We start from the raw sequence: 14,394 nt of genomic DNA, 5'->3' as shown, positions 1-14,394 counted from the left end.
TGTACAAGTAAAAACTTATTACATTTATACTAAGTATTGCTGTATTATGAAGTAACTGAATTCTATACACAAATATAATGTTTATAAATTGTATGTTTCATTCCGACCAATTTAATTCGTTGTATATTTCAACCTTTTCTCTCTCGAATTTGCGTCGGAATGTAACAGAAAAAAGATGGGCGGTGTGTAAAATAAAATGTGTATTGTATGTATGTATACAGGGTGATCCTCTCGTAGCCGGACACAAAGGAACACTGGCGACAATGAATCCCTTCACCGCATCATAAAAAGGTCCGAGACGACTCTCTCTGTGTGTCTTCATGGTGCGGTCAAGGGTTCATTGTCGCCAGTTTCTTTGTGTCCGGCTGCGAGAGGATTACCCTGTATATATAACAATGTTATATATACATATAAATGCGTGTATTATACATATGCATACATATATATATAAAAATAGATAAACTTGCACCATACAACTTAAAATAGTTGTCAATTTTAACACATTGCTTGTAGAAACTGAATAAGCGTACGAGTCGGACGACCTGTCATTCCAGCTGGTACATATGGTAACTTATCAGGTCCAGGACCCATTACTCCTGCAATGTCTAAATGCATCCAGGGGGTATCGGGTGAAACAAATTCTCTTAAGAAAGCAGCCGCAGTGCAAGAACCTCCACATTTGGTTTTAGCGGCATTCCTTACATCCGCTGACTTAACTTTTTCTATAAATAATACCAAGTAATTTATACGTTACTACGCCTTCTTAATTACTATTGCCGTGGACCAATATTAATAAGTCTTTCATTTACTTGTCATTTCATCGGTAAAATGCTGCCAAAGTGGAAATCTCCATACTCGATCACCAGTAATGGTGCCAGCATTCCGTAGCTTCTCATAGAGAGTACCATCATTCGTGAATACACCAGTTGCTGCTCCTCCCAAAGCAATTCTCATTGCACCCGTTAATGTCGCGATGTCCAAAATGAATCTGTACGTATTAAAATATTTAGTATATATTTATAATGAGCGTTCATTGTTAAATCTATATAAGTGGTAATATTACTTTGGGTTAAATTCTTGAGCATAGCAAAGAGCATCGGCCAGGATCAGTCTACCTTCCGCATCAGTGTTATCTACAATGATACTCTTTCCGTTCATCGCAATTACAACATCTCCTGGTTTAGTTGCAGTTCCAGAGGGTAAATTCTCGGTAAGCGGTATCAAACCGATGATGTTCACTTTCAATTTAAGTTCAGCCGCAGCTCGAATAGCAGCGGCTACACATGCTGCACCAGTCATGTCGGCACGCATTTCGTCCATGTCAGATGGAGGCTGAAATTAATGTGATGTAAGTTTTTCAATCAATATTTTAATATACAGTAATATTTACCTTAAGACTAATACCACCAGCATCGAATGTAACACCTTTTCCGACAAAGGCAATCGGTTGAGAATTATCATTAGCACCTTTATAATGAATTTCAACAAACTTTGGTGGCTCGCAACTACCGCGAGATACGCTAAGGAAAGAACCCATCTGTTTCTGTTCTGCCCATTCTTGATCGTGTACTTGTACTGTAATTCCTAGTTTAGTAAGAACCGAGCACACTTCTTTAGAAAATATGGTAGGTGTCATTAGATTAGCCGGGGTATCGGCAAGTTGACGTGCCCAATTTTGAGCTTGAGCTTTGATACTTCCAATCAACCATTGTTCTCTTAATAAAAACAATATTAATTTCAATTATATTTATACTTAATTTCAGTTATATAATAATATCCTACTCACTCTCCTTCTTGACCATACAAAAAAACTTTTGGATATACTTTCTGTTTTTTCTTATTTTGAACCTTGGTAAAACCAAGTTGATAGTGCAGCTCCTTCTGCCGCAGCTTCTGCATTCCCAATGTTTTCCATTGTATATCTTTATTTCAACTGCGTCCAATGCACGGCAACCAGCTAAAAAAACGTTATATTATTATTAAAATATGAACGCAAGATTTTATTTTAACGTAAATATATTTACCTGCTGCTGCAATACGTATGCTTTCTTTCCCTTCGTGTATTTCCTCAAGTTGATCAATGCCAAGATTTTGTTTTCCTAGACCAACAACCGCTACTCCAACGTAATCCTTCTCGTCCAAACCCCAAAATACTCTAGCATGACCTTTGGGAATTTTTGGCCCTGCTCTGTAGTGGTACAAGTATTGAAATATTAGTTTAAATCATTGTACATTAAAATGGTATTATATAATTTTAAGGTAAGGGACAAGTTAATACGAAATTAGAAGTTTTGTTTGAGGATGTACTGACAGACACAATTCACAAATTTTATTTATTACAATACAGTTTAGGCGTCTTGGACATGTATAGCGTGTGCTATAACATTTGCAATTTCAAAATACAATCTAAAAATATACTATCCTTTACATACATCCTAGAATATATTCTTTTAAAATTACTCTAATTATTTTTCTAACAATGTGCTAATTCTAATTACATTAAATGACTTTTTATAATTAGAACTATATTATGTTTTCTGATCTCTGGAGATAATTGATTTGCACTTGTAATACATCAATGGTAGAGTGTCACAATTATTTCAGATGTACACATTATTGACAAGAATTTACAACATTAAAGAATTAATCATAAACGTAATACAGTATAATGTAAAACTATATATCTATTACCAAAATTCAGTTCTCTGTGTATACATTGATTTAAGTATGTAGATCTGTCATGGGGTTTTTATCGTATTTATAACATTGTTAAACTTAAACATTATTACATGAACAGTAAATAAAAAATTGACATACTAATATTTTAAGAAATGACCATTTAATGATATTTATTTAGAATATACTACATCAGAGCTAAGTAAAATAATATTATATATATATATATGTATATAGAAAATAATAAATACGAAGAAGTTTGATATCTTTTCCAGTAAAATTATTGAATTATTATTTTTAAGTGAATTCATTTATAAATAGTCTAAGTACAGTTAAATTCATTTCCATTAAAATTCTATCTTTTCTTAGCTCTGACACTATATTTACCAAGACAGTGATTGTAACACTGATAATAGGAACTTATGCAATTCAAGCACATTACTACTTCTTAGCTACATGATACTCTTGGCACAAATTGAATTTAATGAACAATATTGATATTCATTGTGATATCAACTTGTATATTACTACTATATTATTTCCTTTAGGCTACTTTGGCAAGATTTATTATAAGAATTATGTCTTATGTAATTAAAGTTGTATTTAATGTTACAACTTTCTCATAAATTGATAATTTTAAAGGATTCTCTCTTTTTTACATATTAGTACACATCATAAAATACTTTTTATATAGTAAATTGTTTAAAATAATGAAATTTATATTACCACAAATTTATATGTTCTAATGGCTTTAAATATAAATGAATCCATTTTAATGCTGTATAATGACAAAGAATATCACATAAAACTAAGATAAATTTATCTAGCATGATTTTATCATACATGAATTGTGCTAGTTCATTAGTAGTCTAGTCACTGTGCAACGCATCAATCTGGAATACAACTGCACATTCTGAATGCTAACTGAATTGATACAAAGTCATAAAAGGCCACTTTAGATGCAGACATGTGCCACTAATATAATAATTTATGTGGGTTATTTATTATTAAACTTCAGTCTATTGTCAAATTGATATCTTAATTGTGAAGTATTTAACTAAATGTAATATAAGTAACAGTACCCACGGATTTAACAAGAATACAATTATAAAAAATATTGTGCTGTTTTAACGCCCAGAGTATTACTTTCTCAAATAAGTCAGTCTCTAATAATTAGATTTTTAATGTATTATACAGTTCTTTAAATTTGGCCTACAACAAATTACTACAACATTTAGAATTAATTTTCACTTCTCGTTGTTAATCGTATCTGAGCATTTAATTGAATAAATTTCCAAATACATATATCAAATGTACTCATGTTCAATTTGTGTGATTATCTTCAAACAAGTTCTAATATTTTAATAATTCCTTGAGAATTTGCAGCTACCACAACATTGGACATTTGTCTCCAACAAACAGCAGAGACAAATTCGTTCAGATCCTCTTCCCTTCGTTCTTGTGTCTCTAATATACTTCGAACAGCATCAAATTTATATGAGAATAATTGTTTCGTAAGTCCTTTGTAATATATATAAAGTGCATTATTCTCTGATCCACACGCCACATAATCACCATCAGTAGCAAGACCAACCAAAATTCTTTCATTTACATGTCCAACAAACGAACGCAAAACAATGCGGATTATTAATGTCCACATTTTTAATTGGGAATCAGTACTTGCTGATACTATTTCTTCCTTGTTAATGAATTTAACATATGAAACAGCCTTGCGATGACCTTTAAATATGCACAGTGCTTCCTTCATATTGCGTAAATCATAGTAATGGACACAATGATCAGCGGATCCAAATGCTAAGTGACACGAACTACGTGGATTAAATTTTACACAACACACATTAGCTTTTGCCTCCAAAGAGGCAACGGAATGATCATTGTTCAAAGACCATAGCTTAACTCTAGCATCGTCTGATCCTGACGCTATAAGTCTAGTATCTACATCGTTTAAAGTCAACTGACCACATCTTTTTTTCGTGTTCTTGAAAAGCTTTGGTTCTTTGACCGGTAGCAGCATCCCATACCGTTACAGTTCCTTCGTAATCAGATGATGCTAGCATCCCTTTATGAAAGGAATTCCATGAAACACATGATATTTTCGAACTGGAAACCATTTCTACGCATGGATAATGTATATCTACTGTGTCCCTTATTTACAGCATATAATCAAACACCTTTATTCGTTTAGTAACTCCGGCTATGGCAAAGAATTCGTTATCTTTATCAAATTCTATGCTCGAAACAATGGTGGAATTATTAAAAATGTCTGATGAATAATTCAATGTTGCCAATGGACGTAACGAATTGTATCTTGAAAACTTAACAAGATTCTCTCTAAATACATCTAGTCCTGAACTTATACCATGCCACGATTCATTTTGATTCTGAGGCTTAGGTCCAAGGAGCAATTCCTTAGCACGGGAATCGAAATAACACTGAACAAAATCATCAAAATGAGCATGCATTCTCTTTCTACGTACAGCCAAAGTCGATCCAACTGTATAATCAATTTGTTTTTGATTTCCTGTAGGATTAACGAACGTATCATTTCCAGTAGCACCTACTTTTTCATTCGGTTTTAACATATTGAATCTATTATGTCTATAAGACCGATCATTTCTCTTCTAATAGCTGACACTTGTGCAGTATCATTTTCACATCGATTCTTTAAGTCTTCTATCTTAGGACATTTATTTTGAACATCCCTTAAAATATTTTCAACTTCTTCCATATCTTTTTTAATCAATGCTATCTCTTTCTGTAACTGATTCTTTTGCTCCTTCCTTCTGTTGCAATAAATGTTTTAAAAACTCATGCAATAGTTTATTTTGTGCCGCACATGTTTCCGCTTCCAGTAAATGTTTCCTTTGTGTTAATACTTCTAGCATGACATTTACATCTGGTAAAGTAAGATTAGCGCTTTCGGCAGCTACAATATCTCTCAATCCATCGTAAGGTGATACAGATAAATCTGTACCACCTGCTCTGTGTCTACCATCGGTACCATAAGAAGAGCCTAATTCGGCAAGACCTCTAATTCTAGTTTTATGTTTCGATATTAATTCGTGTAACAAAAAATTTGGAAAAAATATCCTGTTGAGTTAACGTATAGCTGCATTTTGGACAACGTCCGTTAGCTTCCAATGATTTTACTATACATCGATAACAAAATGTATGACCGCAGCGTGTGATATGAGCTTCATCAATTACCTCAAAACAAATAGGACATTGATAATCATTATTTTTATCTTCGAGTGTGCCGCTAATCCTATGAAGAACATTTGTCGAGTGTTGTTTACTTATTCTACTACTACATTCACCTACTCCCCCACTGCTTCCAGCAGTGCTATCATTTCCCAAATTACTATCACTGATAGCTGACATCGTTATTCAATTCACGATCTTTCTTGAATATATTATGATAATTTTAATATAATCTTTTGGACTTCATACTACTTGAATTTGTTATACAGTTCCTCGTTAGTAATGTTAACTTAATTAATAATCAGTCTAAAAGAATTATTATTCTATAAATAATGCGTTTTTTAAATTTCTTTTTTTCTTTTTTTATATAACAAAATATGTGTCAGGCAACTCCTTCTGTGCAGCGAGTTTTTGCTTCATATCATGCGTACAATACCGTCTCTCAGTCTAGTCTCTCCTGAAACAATGAAAATAATGCCAGTGAGCTTGTGTGATAGAAATTTCACTCAAATTCAAGAGTTTTGTTAACAAAAAAATACTTTATGGAAAAGTTTTGAAAACAACAAAGGAAAAGCAATTCTGAATATTATATGTAAAGCTCAGGCAGCATTATGACAATTGTTTCAGGCTGGAACTATGAACAAGATATTCAAATATTTATTTATGTTAATTCACAGATGTTTACAAATGAAATATACCAAAATAATAAAATTATGGTCTGCATGTTATAATGTATGCTTATTGTGGCTCTGTCATTTGTTGTAGGCAATGGTTTATTTTTAATTAATGAACTATTTACTTTTAAGTAAGGGTAAATAAATAGTTTCATATTAGATATATGATACTTGTACCTGAATATGGGCATACATCTATGATCTGGTTTCACATATTGTAAAAAAAAAAAAAAGAAAAAAAAAGAGGGTTTAGTAAAAACAGATATTAACACAGATTTTACACAAATAGGTGACAAGAAAATGTTATAGGTTACTAAATCGTCTTTGAACTTACAACAAAATATTTTTTTGCAGCTTTCCTTTAACTAGTTCATCGTATTTAGCCGCTGTAGGAGTCAATGAAATGTTGCTTTCATCTTCTGTTTCGTATATACCAAGCACCAATCCTTTCTGTTGAAAATAAAATATCAAATAAATACGGCAGAAATCTTGCTAAGAATAAACGAATCTAGCCTCGCAAAACAAATGTACCATTTTCTTATAAAATCCTTTATGATGAGAAAAAATAATACGCAAAAGAAGTTTAATGATATTCCTGATTAAAGTTCCTCATAATTTATACTTTTAGATAAAGTTTTTTCCACTTTACCTTTCTATCACTGTTGAATACTAGAATGAAAATTTTCCATTTCAATACTTTATTTCGTAAAGTAGGAACATATTGTTTCTTTAATATGAGCACAACGATATATATTGTTAAATTCGGATATAAATAACATTATAATTACATTCATGGTCGAAATGCTGGATTAAGAAACGTACTGCGAATTTCCGTATTGCAAACCCTTACCCCTGATAGAGACAATGCCATAATTTGCTCAAGAGAACACGGTAGGTGTGATGTATATACCTATGCTTATATATAGGTATACCGATTTGTGTGCGTCTGTATATATGCATATACATGCACACATATAAATACCTATATATGTATGTATTTCCCTCAAAGATACGATATCTAGGTATTTTGGGTTAGCATATCATAGATCCGCCACTCATATTTTGCACTGCCATCTAGCGACAATTAAACGAATTGTAAAATTAACATTTTGCAATCAAAGATTTTCACTGCATTTTCACATTATTCACATATACAAATATCTTGTTTCTTTAACACTATGATAAATCAATGATGTATGCCATTGATTTTAATGACGGAAAAAGTGTACTATGTGGATTCGCCATAACGAAAACATGGGGCGCCTGAAACGAACAAAATTAAAATTAATTAATTTTATATACATATATAATAAGGTAAAAGTTAATTACGTTTATTTATACATTCATATAGCTACTTAAAATATCATATCTATGTACATACAACGAAATAATATAAAATACATGTTATTTACATTTATATTATAAGAACATTTAATATTTTTAAATGAAATTCCTTATTTCAATTACTGATTAAGAAATTCTGCCATAGGGTCATCATCACGTTTTCGTTTCATCTGAAACGCTTCAATTTCATCCATTGTTGGTCTTTTTACTTCATACATGCTATTATACGGCCGTTTTCTTTCATCCAGTTGCATCAATCTTTCTGCTTCTTTCTCATTTTCTTCTTCCTTCTTTAACGCTTGTTGTAATTTATTTTCTTCTTGCATCTTGGCAGCCTTCTTCTTATTTTTCTTCCTCTCCTTTTGTTTTTGCTTTTTATTTTTCCTCTTAAGAGTCTTTGCGTTCTTTCTACTTTTTGATAGTTTTTCTTCTTCATCGGATGAACTATCACTGCTTGCCGACTTTTCATCAGACGATTCTGCTTTTTCATTATCATCAGACATTTGCTCCTCGTTTAAAGGCATTTTTATTTCAACAACTGCTGCGTCCAGTGCCCTTTTACCTGCTTCCCCTGTGCAGTATGAATTTTTATAAAAGAATGACAACATTTGTGTATCCCATTTGCCTGCGTGCCAATAAGATCCCCAAACGGATGTATGATTATTTGGAAATACGTCTTCCTCGTATTTTGACCTAATTACTTGTCGGTCTTGTCCCTTGATAATCTATAAATGTACATTATAAAAGTTATTAGACCTTGACAAATATTGATATCATAAAAATCCGGACGTTTACATACCTTTCCATATCTTGAATATTCTACGTATTGTTCGGTTTGTGCCAACAAGAGAGAAGGTGGTGGGGCATCAAGGTGTTCTTCACCGCCATATCTGTTAATTATGCTATCACGGGCTTTGTCTTTTAATTCATCACGTTTCTTATCGTATTCCTGTTTGAGTAACTCTAATTTTGTGGGTTCAGCAAGTAAATGAACATCAACACCCCTTTCATGGGCTTCCCATGCAAATAATTGAGCATTTGCATGCTGCTGCGTATCTCCCGAAAAACGAACAAAATTTTCACCCTTGTAATCCACTCTACATTAAACATAAATATTAAAAATATTTTTAAAACGATAGAAAGCTCTAGAAAAATTTCACACGTGATACATACTCTCTTTCAGTACCAAACGTAAGTGATATCGCGCATGGATCTTGTTTTTAGGATCATAGTAAGAGAATTTGGGTCTAAGTTTCTCAATATTTGCTGTATCTTCTCTAATTCGTAAATTTCTAACAGTAATTCGCTGTTTAGAATCTACTTTTGTTCCAGGCATATCAACTTCATCGACGTATTTATCTTCATCTTTATCCGAATCTTGCTCATCATTCTCTCTGCATTTAATTGCTCTGCACGCATTGTCTCTTTGCTTCTTCAATCTTTTGATATTCTTCAACAATAGCTCTATGCTGTGAAGGATCATATCCAGCCCACCTACATTAAATAAATAATTAAAAAATATACTGAGCCTAATGAACAATAAATAATTGAATATTTATATACCTATCCCGTTGCCAGCATAGTCCATAGATAATTCAGGCTGTGTAAATTCATCAGGTGCAATGTTTACATTTGTAAATTTTGCTCCTACTTTACGAGGACGTTCCATACATTCTTTTCTTTTATGAGTCATTGCCCCGCAATTTTCACAGGCACCTTTGCGATACTTTGTTACTGCTTTAGATACATCCACACCACGTTTGTACCATTCATCTATGCTACTATATTGCTTCTGTTTTCTCGGGTTGTGGTCTTTGATGTTTTAAAGTAGGGCCCTTAAAGTATTTATATCCAGTTAGATTTTGCAGTAATAATAATGGTATCAAACTAAACAATTACAAGTTTTACCTGCGCTCCAAAATACCATGGTGTGGCACTAATATATTGTGGAATATGTGGATTGATATCTTTGCCTTCTTCATCTACAGCTGCTGGTGCTGTACCAGCTTTTCTTGCTTCTTCTAACTCTTTAGCTTTTCTCCAATCTTCTCTACTCTTTTTCTCGGCTCATCTTCGAAATTACTTTTACTTTTCTTAATTTTTGATACAGGTACGTTTAGTTAAAGTGTTAGCCCATTTTTATAACATAATCATTTGTTCACACAACTTTATGTTTACAACTAGATAGATAGCGCTAGTATTCCCCAGTTCCGGAGACCCAGTCGGTAAGTTGTTGATAGTTTCCGCCGTGTGGTAGAGATGGCGCTAGGATCGAATTTTAAAAATCCTTATGGCGGTCTTTTTAAAATGTATGTTTGTCAAACAATTGTTTTAATAATTTTGTAGTCTGTTCTGATTATGACTGATTTCTAACAAATGCAACCAGAAAAGGTTTTAAAATTGCATTTTTTTCAGTTGCGAGTGCGAGGTATGGTAGAAGAGGGACTGATGAAACAGATGCAGGCTTAACCCCGTTTGGGGATGTCTGGAATTCCCAAAAAATTATGATTCCTCGAGAACAAGGGGCTGTCCAGTCCTTTTGTTTCAGTAGTTACTGTTATTACTTGAATTTAGAAGAGATAATAAGTCCTCCTAAAGCTTTTATCTCTTTCTAAACTGCGATGCCCGTTTTCAAAAAGATGAAATATCTATATTTTCTTTCAAAATAATTTGATAAAGATCCTTTATGCGTAACAGAAAATGTACTTATGTAACGACAATTTTTTAATTTTACTTACTACTAAGGCACTTATGCGTAAAAAAAAATGTTTAATCATTCATTATGTTGTTCGATGGAAATCGCCTTAAGTAAGACCCATTTAAAAAGTAGTGATTTATCGACAGGATTGGGCCTTATATAAATAGCATGTATCAAACCTGAGACTTTCATTGCAATATTTTATTCAAAGAATGTAATTAAGTGAGTTTACAGAATGTGTGTTAATTAATATTTGTAAGAATCCTGGTATGTTTTAACTTTATTATAAAAAATAGTTATGATTTCCAGCTGCTTCGGGAATTGGAATGTTTTGATCAAAATGGAGGCACTGCCAAATAGATCGATATTGTTCCATAATGTCACTTATTATTGCTGATTCTTCTATTTGTCGCCTACTAGTAAGTAAATACTTATCAGAATCTCTCTAATATAGAATACTATACTGTCTCATCTACTTATTAAGATAATTGATTATTATCAACATACCCGCGGAAATTTAAGTTTTAATCGTAAAGTAGGAAAAAATATACTTAATTTATTCTTCCCTTTTATATATCTTGTTTTTAAATTCTCATATAATGAAGTAAAACAATTGTTAACGAATTCTGTATGTAATTTATAAGTATATCTTCATTTTTCTTTTCTTTTTTCATTTAGAATAGAGCATGGAATGGATGGATCATGTCCGCTTCTTCTTCCATCCTTTGGGGAAAAGGGCAGCTCTGAAAGGGAAACTGTATATTCATCTCAGAAAGTGGGTGTATATAGACCAACTTCGGATACAGTTGACTTAGGATACCATACTTAGACAATAATGCATGCCGTCTACACCTTCATCAACTGTTATATCCGTTCCCATTAGACATCAAACTTTGTTGCAACAAAAATGCATTTACGTTACCGATCTTTGTCAGTTTGAATGATACTTTGTTATTGAAGATATTTAGTGGCTAGGTACAAGAGATCTCTGTGCTGTTGCTCAAACTTGCAGACTGTCTTTGGGAAATAGCATGGCATCCATCCCTTTGGAAAGAAGTAGAAATACGTTATCCTCAAAATGCAACAGCTGCATTGAATGCTTTAACTAGACGAGGATGTCCACCCGCATATTCGTCCGTCTTATACTCGAAGGTGCTGTTGGATTAGCTGGGATTTTTGCCCAGTTACCATTTTTAAGTTTAACTTCTTTAGTTTTACGACATTCCCGACGTGGTTACTGATGCAAATGTGACTAGTATTTTAGATAACTGCATACATTTGAAGGAACTGGACTTAACTGGATGTACTTGGTGTAACAAGAGCTTGTAGTCGAATAACGACGTTACAGTTACAATCACTAGATCTCAGTGATTGTCATGGAGCTGGAAGATTCTGGTTTAGTCTTAACGCTTTCCTCGTATGCCACATGTTATTGTTTATATTTACGACGATTGTACACGTATAACTGATGCCAGTCTCGTTAGCAATTGCTTCTTACTGTGGCAATTTACGTCAATTGTCTGTTTCTGATTGTATAAAAATCACGGATTTCGGAGTACGTGAATTAGCGGCACGTCTTGGTCCATCGTTGCGTTATTTTTCAGTCGGAAAATGTGATCGTGTATCGGATGCCGGTCTTTTAGTTGTCGCTAAGCACTGTTACAAATTGAGATATTTAAATGCTCGCGGCTGTGAAGCACTTAGCGACAGTGCTACTTTAGCTTTGGCACGTGGATGCCCACGCTTAAGAGCTCTTGACATAGGAAAATGCGACATTGGTGATGCAACTTTGGAAGCCCTTTCCACTGGATGTCCAAACTTGAAGAAATTATCCTTATGTGGTTGTGAACGTGTCACAGATGCTGGATTAGAAGCATTAGCATATTTATGTACGAGGATTGAGGCAACTAATATTGGTGAATGTCCTAGGGTTACATGGTCGGATATCGAGCCAGTAAAACGTTACTGCCGTAGATGCATCATAGAACACACGAATCCTGGTTTTCAAGCTAAATCTTTTAATTATTTAGGCCTATGTTATTTACGATGTATGTTATTAACAACACTTGTCTTAGTACATATCTAGATACTATTTGTAAAAAAGATAGCTATTTAGTAATTCCAAAAAATATATATATATATATATACATTATATGTAGCGAATTACATGGATGTATGGTGAATGTATATGATGCAGGTATGTACCATACACGTACGCATGTGTGTGTAGATTTAAATTTGCAAAAGCTGCTTTTCCCTATTTATTGATTTTATAATTTAATAATGAAAAAATAAATCTTAGTTTCATATTTGAATAATTAAGTTTTATATTTCATCATTCTTAATCTATACATATACAGTATGCAATATTTTTATATGTTTCTGATGAAAGCACGTGTAAAACATCTGTAATATTTAAATCGATGTGTTTGAATGTTATTGGTTCAAAATACTACTACGTCGATCAAGTAAAATGGCTTGTTCAATTGAATAAATGCGTCAGTTGAAACAATCGGTGATGATCGTGAATATGAATGGTAATTATAAAGTATAAAAACATAATGTAAATATTATTATAGTGATATATTTAGTTTATTATTTTTTCATGTATTACAAAACTATCTGTTTTGAGATTGACAGGATGATTTGAATTTAGATGATCCTGTAAAACCGAACAATAAATGAGAAAAGGTTATACGTATTAGCAAGTTTATAAATTTGAATGAAATCATGAGACCTGTTCAAAGAAGGCAACAAGGGCTGCAATACGGCATTTATTTGCTGTGTATGCAAGCTGTGAATTTTGGTATTGAGCAAATTCCACCAGCTACTTTGATATTAATTATTCTACAAGTAAATAATTATTTAATCATTACCTAGTTAAGTCTATAACTTAAGATTAATAATATTTTTATTTCTGTAGGTTCTGCTATATGTTGGCTTAATAAAAGTTCCATGGAATGCAGAAGAAGTATGCATATCTGCAGTAAAAATATTTAAATACCGTGATTGGAAATCTTTTATAGTATCAAATTTTGAACATGGCTCAGATATGCATCTGTATTATAATATGGTGTCATTAATCTTAAAGGGTTCATATTTAGAACCCATGTATGGGACAATAAATTTTGTTATTTTATTAGCTGTCCTCTCGCTTGGATGTAGTGCTGTGTATACGTTTTTGGGTTACACTTTAATGCATTTAACTGGAGACTATGGATATTACACACAGTGTGCTATTGGATTCTCTGCTGTTTTGTTTGCATTAAAAATAATTGTAGTTTGTGAAGAACATGATAGAATACATGATGTTGGTGGATTTAGAGTTCCTAGTAAAATAGCTGTTTGGGTTGAGTTGGTATTAATTCATCTGTTGGTTCCCCAGTCTTCATTTCTGGGACATCTTGGAGGTATTTTGGCTGGTTGTTTATATTGTTATACTTTTGTTGGCGAAATGATTGACAACTTAATATATAATATGAGTGGTACTCCTATTATACATGAAGAACAGTTTTATAGAAGACGTGGTTCACTTTTTAGATAAATTTAAATATAATTTAATATTTATTGAATTTATAAAAGGTGGAAGCAAATATAGTTCCGTTATTTAATTTATTAGTTATTAACAACACAACCCGCGACTTGACACTTTTTGGAAAGATATACTGTTTGTATGATATACATATGTACATATAAAAACTGTAAAACTGTATTTTAAATGATCTTACGAACAATATTTATTACAATAATAAATTAATTTTCTATTAATGTAAGTGTTAA

At 32.5% G+C, this 14,394-nt stretch overlaps 5 protein-coding genes across 5 annotated transcripts; 2 read left to right on the top strand and 3 right to left on the bottom strand.

Moving 5' to 3' along the window:
* Positions 1-405: 405 nt before the first annotated feature.
* On the bottom strand, positions 406-7,214 carry LOC114877401 (cytosol aminopeptidase-like). Its single transcript, XM_046287110.1, is given in 10 exon segments — positions 406-722; positions 810-988; positions 1,064-1,332; positions 1,391-1,715; positions 1,787-1,846; positions 1,848-1,922; positions 1,924-1,957; positions 2,025-2,188; positions 6,907-7,022; positions 7,104-7,214. Coding segments are annotated over 10 exon segments (1,452 nt in total). The 5' UTR covers positions 7,107-7,214; the 3' UTR covers positions 406-495.
* On the bottom strand, positions 2,305-5,272 carry LOC123987639 (E3 ubiquitin-protein ligase COP1-like). Its single transcript, XM_046287112.1, has one exon. The coding sequence runs from the start codon at positions 4,709-4,711 to the stop codon at positions 4,019-4,021; it is 693 nt and encodes a 230-aa protein (XP_046143068.1). The 5' UTR covers positions 4,712-5,272; the 3' UTR covers positions 2,305-4,018.
* Positions 7,215-7,879: 665 nt separating the features above from the next.
* On the bottom strand, positions 7,880-10,033 carry LOC114877402 (pre-mRNA-splicing factor Slu7; the record flags this gene model as incomplete). The annotated part of the gene is given in 11 exon segments (XM_029189949.2): positions 7,880-8,641; positions 8,716-9,013; positions 9,090-9,103; positions 9,105-9,177; positions 9,179-9,334; positions 9,336-9,410; positions 9,480-9,489; positions 9,492-9,714; positions 9,716-9,751; positions 9,825-9,979; positions 9,982-10,033. Coding segments are annotated over 11 exon segments (1,698 nt in total), but the record flags the coding sequence as incomplete, so codon positions are not given.
* A 682-nt stretch (positions 10,034-10,715) lies between these two features.
* On the top strand, positions 10,716-12,703 carry LOC114877405 (F-box/LRR-repeat protein 7). Its single transcript, XM_029189953.2, is given in 12 exon segments — positions 10,716-10,836; positions 10,924-11,033; positions 11,293-11,438; positions 11,441-11,458; positions 11,461-11,630; positions 11,632-11,731; positions 11,734-11,846; positions 11,848-11,919; positions 11,921-11,995; positions 11,997-12,065; positions 12,067-12,096; positions 12,098-12,703. Coding segments are annotated over 10 exon segments (1,383 nt in total). The 5' UTR covers positions 10,716-10,836; positions 10,924-11,033; positions 11,293-11,305; the 3' UTR covers positions 12,701-12,703.
* Positions 12,704-13,058: 355 nt separating this feature from the next.
* On the top strand, positions 13,059-14,382 carry LOC114877468 (rhomboid-related protein 4-like). Its single transcript, XM_029190090.2, has 3 exons — positions 13,059-13,151; positions 13,271-13,467; positions 13,538-14,382. The coding sequence occupies exons 2-3, from the start codon at positions 13,345-13,347 to the stop codon at positions 14,156-14,158; spliced, it is 744 nt and encodes a 247-aa protein (XP_029045923.2). The 5' UTR covers positions 13,059-13,151; positions 13,271-13,344; the 3' UTR covers positions 14,159-14,382.
* Positions 14,383-14,394: the final 12 nt, after the last annotated feature.

The sequence above is a fragment of the Osmia bicornis genome, chromosome 9, assembly GCF_907164935.1.
Source record: "Osmia bicornis bicornis chromosome 9, iOsmBic2.1, whole genome shotgun sequence".
Classification (NCBI taxonomy): domain Eukaryota; kingdom Metazoa; phylum Arthropoda; class Insecta; order Hymenoptera; family Megachilidae; genus Osmia; species Osmia bicornis.
This window is presented reverse-complemented; position numbering and strand designations above follow the sequence as displayed.

Excerpts from the sequence above, each read along its gene's own strand:
- LOC123987639 (XM_046287112.1), bottom strand. The coding sequence starts at position 4,711 with ATGCTGCTACCGGTCAAAGAACCAAAGCTTTTCAAGAACACGAAAAAA.
- LOC114877468 (XM_029190090.2), top strand. The coding sequence starts at position 13,345 with ATGAGACCTGTTCAAAGAAGGCAACAAGGGCTGCAATACGGCATTTAT. Across the intron at positions 13,468-13,537 it reads TGATATTAATTATTCTACAA|GTTCTGCTATATGTTGGCTT; the intron begins GTAAATAATTAT and ends TTATTTCTGTAG.